This window comes from Haliaeetus albicilla, chromosome 11 (assembly GCF_947461875.1).
Source record: "Haliaeetus albicilla chromosome 11, bHalAlb1.1, whole genome shotgun sequence".
NCBI classification, from domain to species: domain Eukaryota; kingdom Metazoa; phylum Chordata; class Aves; order Accipitriformes; family Accipitridae; genus Haliaeetus; species Haliaeetus albicilla.
The window spans coordinates 40,130,289-40,137,788 of record NC_091493.1 but is presented as its reverse complement, the minus strand read 5'-3'; the positions used below and the strand labels follow the sequence as shown (position 1 = coordinate 40,137,788).

Below are 7,500 nucleotides of genomic sequence, written 5' to 3'. Positions count from 1 at the left end.
AACATCTTTCATACCACAAAAAAGTCTCCTGTAGGTTGTTATGTGCATAACGTGGAGGCTTAAGAGCAGACACATTTGCAGATGAACTGCTTTTACTAGCTTCTCCGAGACATGACATTTGTTCAGAAGATTAGCCAGGTTGTAATGTGTAGCATAATTGCACTGTGCGGATGTCCCAGAAGTGAAAACCTAATTGCTTGACAGGCCTATAACTTTGTGGTACGCTCTCACCTTGTTAGGTCCTTTTCTGATGCAGTTCAAATGAAGTCTGGCCGCAGGTGTGCCTAATTTACCTCGCAACAGAACGTGTTGAGTTTAATTGCACAGTGGTTGTTAGGAAAAATTGGTGGGTGGAATATCAAGTGACTTACTGTACACGGATGGCAGATGGGCGTTGAGAGGCATCGTGAGCTAAGTGTATAGGTGAGGTGAGTTAATAAAAGATGTAAATTTTATCTTAAAATAGTGAAGTCTTGTGGTAGGTAATACATTTTAATTAAGATGGTAGCAGTCCCCTTGCTAGCAGCGTGAAAAAATCAGAGCAAAGGAACATCACAAAGACTGCATTTTTCTCCATATCAGTATTTTAGGAGCAGCTTAGTATGTTTAGGAAGGCTATTCTGCAAGACTGTATTTATTAAAAAAGACTACAATTTGTGCATATAATACAAAATATAGCAAGGAGAGCCAAATCTAGAAAGGCTTGCATTCTCATTCTGTTGGTAGCAACAAAGTCTGAGCTCCGATCCAGCTCCTCGCCTCTTGCTATGTCACAGAGATCTTGTCTCGGGAGTGCAGGGCTCACAGAGAAGGCATCTGGCCCTGTTCTCTCTGCAGTAAGGATGGGTTCGTAGCGCCCACGGTCCTTGTCGGTCAGCTGAGAGGAATGATCAAGTCAGTCACCTTCTCCTGGCAAGGTTTGAGGAACGCCCTGCCTAGGAACATGGTTTTTAACTTACGTTGCCTTCCTCTGAAAGTCCTGTCCTGATGCCACCTGTGCTCCATGAACTCTCTGAAAACATAGATTACAAAATAAAATATCTCGGTCTGAAGGAATGTAGCAGAGCTGAAATACGAGTGCCGCCTGTGTTCACCCCAGCCTTGTGGCTTCAATATTTATGCCAGTGTTCAGGGTCATCCTAGTAAACTTGAAGATGTCTAATTCCACCAAGAGTGGGTCCTTTTCACCAAATAACTGAACAAATACCAGTTCCAGTTGACGTTTAGTGAAAGGGTTCTTAATGGCCCTTTTTTTTTGATGGGATGTGAGCTCTCTATATAGAAACAATTCATCATGAATGCTTCACGTTAGAAACAATCCACGAGGAGCAATACTTAGCATTCCTAGTGCACAATTCATTGGAGAATTTCCGAGCAATTTACAAACATTAGCTCAATAAGCCTCACAACACCCATCTGAGATCAGAAAAAAAATAGGTAAGACACTCCTGTTCAGCCTGGCTGTGGCACTAAGGAGCCGTAAAGCTGGAGGCTTGCCCCAGCTGCTGGCTCCCCAGCGCCTGGTGGTCCCGTACTGACATGGGCATCAGCTGGTCCTTGCACATCATCGCAGTCCGTGAGGTGGAAGATGTGCGAAAAAGAATAGAGGTGCGACAGAAATGCCATTACGTTTAGCCTAAACTCAGTTGATCTGGAGATCGTAAGCATCTTAAAAAAAAACCAACAAAAACCAAGGCAGATAAAATTAGGGTGAGGGCATGGCTTACAAAGACGCAGTTTCATGGAGTCGCTGGTGGTGTCCCTACAACAGTGTCCAGAATACCTGAGTTCAAGTGAGCATCTGACCTAGGAGATCACGTTAACCACCGTGGAAATCCAGCTCTCTTTCAGCTAAAACCCCCTTACAGATTTTGGGATAGGACGTTTTAAAGAAATGTGCATTCAGCTGAACTGACAGCATGGATTTATTTATGCACAATTTCAGTAAACGTAGTTGTTTCCCTACTTGCCTCTCTGATATGAGAGATTGCTCCTTCAGCATTAGAGTCCTGTATTAATATTAGGGTCCGGCTCAAGGTTTAACTGAAAAGGAAGAGCTGTGATTAAAAGCAGCAGTTTATGATGTAGGAATACTCCCATAATGCTCCTCTCCGATCCTCGAAGCTCCGCAGGAGGGAGCGTGATGCGGTGCAGCCACGGTCGTACTTTCTGTTGGCCGCAGTTGGGACATGTTGGGTGCTGAAGAAGGGGAGAGGCACCTGGCTTGTCTCCTGTGCCTCAGGAATGCTGAGGCACATGGAAACTTCTGTGAGGTGTATACAGCGAGAATAGTCACGGTCACTTAGAAAGATTGACATGAATAAGTAATAGTTGTTCATATTCTAAATGTAAAAACCCAGCCTCGCTGTTCACCCTGTATGGAGTTGGGCAGCACAAGCTGCGGGACTGGAGCATGTGAGAAACTCTGGGTGAAAAGAAAGTCCTGAGCCTTGCTTGTCATTACCTGTCAGTCACTAGCTGAAAACCTGACTTGTAGAACGTTTTTTAAATTATGAAACACAAAAACATAGCTACCTAAAGAAAAGAGGCGGCGTTAGGCTGTGAATGTCCTCCTGTGCGAAGGCAGGACGGTGAGGGTCTCCTCATCTTGTATAACCTGCAAGGTGGAGACATCCCATATCCGCACCTTGCTCCAGTACAGGAGGGTGGCATAAGGGAGTTTGCATCTTTCCAAGCTTTTCCCCCTTCTGTAAGTGCTTGCTGTGTTCCCAGGAGGCAGCGTTGCTACAAAAACGGTTTATGGGGAGGTGCCTGGATGATAAGGGTTAGTCCTAAATAATTGCTGGTTGCCGCTCAGCAAAAATAAGCTGGATTTCCATCCCCTGGTAGAGTGACTCCTCACAGTTAAAGGCTGGCAGAGGTTGAAGAGGTCATAAGACAGGGCCTAATTTGCCATGTTCCTTTCCTTTCAAAAACAATGAGGGAACCGGGGCCTTGCCGGTGGGCAGATCCCGCCTGGATCTCCCTAGAGTCAGCAGGAGTTGGATCGAGTCCCTTTGAATAGCGAGAGTTTCCAAACCGGAGGCAAAGCCAAGTGTTTTTCAGAAGATTGATCATTCATTACCTTGGAATTTTTCGACATAGAGGTCATTACTGCTAATATAAGTTGTGAAAAAATAAAATGTATTAAAAAAATAGAGACAAATTCTCATCTGGTGTAAGTCATTGCCTTTGAAGTCAATGAGTCATTGAAATCAACTTTCCCACACCGAGCTAAGGATATGGCCTGGAGTCAATACATTTGTAGTTGTTGAAAAATTAAAAATATAAATTTGCCTTTCCCTGGCAATAATGTTCTGTTTATGACAGAGATCTTATGCTTTAAAATAAGTTCATTAACTAATAGGAAAGTAATATTTCACTACCAGTATTCTTTTGGGTATAACTATTTATGATTAAATTTTATTAAACTTTTTAAAAATTGGATTTACATTTTGATGAATCTAATAGATTTCAATTTTGTATTTTTATAGATTCTTTCTAAAGTTTTTCCTCAAGTGCAATCAGAACTGTTTGAAGAATGCAGGCAACCCGCGAGACATGCGAAGATTCCAGGTACAGATCCCTCTTGAAGAATAAACAATATATAAATGACTTACATCTTCATCTGGAACTTTTTAAAATGAAAAAACAGTATCAGTGCTTCTACTTAGTGTAGTTCTAATGCTGCGTGCCTTAGAAAGAAATGCTGATTGTATTTCACATTTCCGCCACTAACTTAAATGCTGGTTCTTGGGACTCGCCGAGTTCTGCAGTGGACTGGAATGGATCAATGCTGCAGCCAGTGGATCTCTCCTCAGAAAGTATTTCCCTAGTTCCCCTTCGTACTAACACCTTGCGTTGTAGTGTGGTGTGTGCTCAGACCTGCAGAGGTTTTACAAATGTAGACTGAGTAGCGTAATCTTACTAACAGACATGGCCACGAAGTGCAGTGAAGTTTGGATCTCATGCAGGGGTTTTTCACATTCACAACTTGTAAATCCAACAGTGGTGGTCCAACCCACATACTTTTATTCCAATTGTGTTAGAAAATGTTTAATACTCCACTTTCTCCTTACAGCTTTTGAAATATCCTGTGGTGAATCATAACACTACAGAGAGACAGCTGACGTGATGGACAAATTATTTCCTCTGTATCTGGGGTCATTTGAAATGCTTGTTAGGAAATACATGCTTATGATTTCAAAATATTTCACAATGATTCATGTTTGAGACTAATAATAAAGTAGGATTGAGATGTTAAAAACTTTCTTATTTTTGAGAAGAATAACTTGTGGTTAAACTTGATAGCAAAACATGTGACATCTGTTTTCATGCACAGCCAACCAACCGGTGAAGCCAGCACCCTTGAGCCAGCCAACAGAAAAGATCTGTAGCTGGAAAAAATATTTCTTCAAAACAATTGAGCCAAGCTTCCATTTTTCATGCATCTCAGCTTCACGTGGCATTGGTGATATTGATCCATCTGAACAGAACAGAAGGTCAAACCTGGAATGAGTGGAAATGTCCTCTTTGTCTCACCGATGACTAAATGAAGCATCAGTCATGAGTGATCTTGTGGTCAACAATGGAGCCAGTAGGCACTAGAAAGACTTTCCTGGGTCTCTTTAGCTAATCTCCCTGCCTCTCAGAAGGTTTAACTGGACTTAACAGTATGTCAGATCTTGAACAATATTTTTAACTGGTTTCACTGTCTCAGCACCTTTCTTTAGGTGCACTGCAGGAATAAGCCGATATAACAAAGCATAGCATGTCTACTTTCTTTTGCTGAACTACAGTATTTTCCCTTGGTGACTGACCTATATATACATGACAGAACAAAAATAGTTGTCATTTTTATATACACCTTTCTCTGTCTTTTCAATAGACCGTGTTCTAGGAACCAAATCCAGAAACCTTTGCTGAAAATCACACTTGTATGTTTTGCAATAATTCTTGAAGTCTGCGAATCTCATTAAAAGTGAGAGCAGGTAGCCCAGTAGCCCGGCAGCAGCTCTGCGGCCGAGGTGAGTGTGCAACCTCAGCACTCTCCAAAGTGGATGTTGACAAGAGTGAAAGTGTCCACTTCTGGGAGGACAAAGATAGGGAAGCAGAGCAGCCTGGCAGAGAACTGCCCTCGGGCTGTTCTAAAGGGTACCGCAGATGGCTGTCTCAAAGGAGGCAGGATACGCAGGAAAGGTGCTGTGATAGCTGAAAGCTAATTATGGGTTGTGAATAAGAAACAGGATCAGAGGTGATCCAAAACATAGAAGCAGACAAGAATTTTCTTCTGATGCCTCGGACCAGCTCTGTGCAAAAGGAGGCTAGTTTTTCCCCTTCCGTTTTTGGTCATTAAGTGTTTGGGTATAGGAGCGGCGTGAGAGCCCTGGCAATCATTTTTGTTATATCCAAAAGTAAAATAAACGGAAGGCAAAAGCTACAATTTGTACTAGCTTTCGCTGCCATCACCAGTAGGGTTGATAAGGCCTGACTTAGCCGTTGACTTTAAGGACTCTACTAACGTTAAACCCCAAAGGAAATGCTGGAGCGATTACTTCGCTTAGAAAATCTGGAACCCACACAACAGGGCTCATGCTGGAGTATTTAAATAAGATGTAATTGTCTATCTGGGATAATAGCGATCGACCTACGAAGCCGTGTTCCACACAAACCCAGGCGCATCTCACGGTTTCCTCTTTGGCTTGTGTTCATGCGATATCGTTTCCGGAAGGAGTTTCACAACTCCATTGTGTAGGTGTTTTTATCGTGAAGGTTGTGCGTTTTGCATATGTTCCTTTTCCATTTTCTACTGAGAAGCAGCTGGAAGCCAAAGAAGGCCCTATCCATCATCTCTTCTATGGCCGGACTCTGAACCTGGACACAAGAATAGGAGCCTTTCACTCAAAAATAAAGGAGGAAATTCCATTGACATACCAGGGTCAATCACCATCCAAATGAACTTGAGAAGGGATACTTTTCATGGATTGAAAACACTTTCACTATTCATATTCAACTCGGTCTTTTCAGATGCAAAAAAGTTCATTATCAGACATTAAATGTAATTGTAAAACTGACCTGGAGATCATTTACTGAAGAAAAAATGGGGAGTTACGATGGTTCCTGATTTATTAAGCTTTTTTTATTTGGAATCCTCACAACCCTTCATTTGAAGACAGTCTCAAGTGAACAAATTTTAATTAGATAAACTATCTAATCAATATATCAACAGATCAATCAAAACAGCAGCTTTTAAAATGAGTGGCTAGAGGGGTGTTTCTGAAACTAATGGCTAGAAGAATATTTCCCTGAATTGAATTCATTTGTTAGCATAATAGGAGATTAAACTCTAATTAGTGTAGCAGGTTCTGAAGAGAAACAATTGTGAGTTAAAAATCACCAGCGTTAGCCACATAAACAAAGATGTATTCATAGTTGTCATTCACTTTGTTTAAAGCAAAAAGTAACAGGCTGCGATGTTGTTTTGTCTTAAAAGAAGATCTGATTCTGCATCTATGTTTGTGAAAATATGCAGGTTTTTTTAAATTCTGGTTTTTGTTTTCTTTTTCAGGTTGTTGTATCAACAACAGTCAATGTGGATGGCCACGTGCTGGCTGTCTCAGACAACATGTTTGTACACAACAATTCCAAACACGGGAGGCGGGCTCGCCGCCTTGACCCCTCAGAAGGTACGGCCCCTTCTTATCTGGAAAATGGTAGGCACACATTTACATGTCTTTTTTTATTTGCAATGCTTTTTTTTTTTTTTTTTTTTTTTTTTGCACCATACTTTATGTTGATACACTACTACATTTACTTTTACATAATTTCTTCTGTCATCCATCAAACCACCCATTAAAAAAGTCCATTAGTATTTCTCAGCCCTTGTCAACCAGAATACAGGCGCTTCTGAATTTGCTTCTGACTTCTTTCTTTATTTAATACTTACAGTTTTGCAGTCACAACCAATTTTTCATCTTTTTCTATTTATTTTTTTTTTCAGTCTTGTTTTGCTTGCAGCTTTTTCTTGCTATTTAATTTGACTTGATTTTATTTTGGCTTGTCATATTCCTTGATCCAGAGGTACAGTCTCAGGTTATGTATGCAAGTTTAAGTGGATGGTAAAAACATGACCGAATCTGTAAAGAATTTACTGTGAGGTCAATTTCCTGTGGCTGGGCCTTACTGCAGATTACGGCAGGAGGGGGTTTGTATGAGAAAAACAGCATAAAATGTTTTTCTTCAGACTGACTCAATGTGATTGACTTCTTGCCTGAACTGCTAAAAGAAGATAGTCTGAGATGAAGAGGAGAATGGAAAGTGTCTCTGAAAATCCAGAATTGTGAAATACTATCTTTCTGGAGCCCATCAGCCTCCGAATCACTGGCACACAATTGCAGCTGCGCTCGTACACGTGCACACATGTATTTATTCTCCCACAAAGCCCCAAATAATCATTTAGATTTAAATATCACTTTGTTCGCACTGTAAAATACACCAGCT

General features: G+C 41.2%; 1 protein-coding gene across 19 annotated transcripts in view; it reads left to right on the top strand.

Annotated features, from left to right (window-relative positions):
- The window catches only part of EBF3 (EBF transcription factor 3), a 135,435-nt gene that overhangs the window by 80,823 nt on the left and 47,112 nt on the right, over positions 1-7,500 (top strand). For 11 of the 19 annotated variants that reach the window (XM_069797229.1, XM_069797238.1, XM_069797231.1 and 8 more), the window contains 2 exons: positions 3,495-3,576; positions 6,569-6,713. In XM_069797229.1, coding sequence (XP_069653330.1) covers positions 3,495-3,576; positions 6,569-6,713 — 227 coding nt within the window. The remainder of the gene's footprint in view (positions 1-3,494; positions 3,577-6,568; positions 6,714-7,500) is intronic. The other 8 variants (XM_069797239.1, XM_069797233.1, XM_069797232.1 and 5 more) reach the window with 1 other exon arrangement.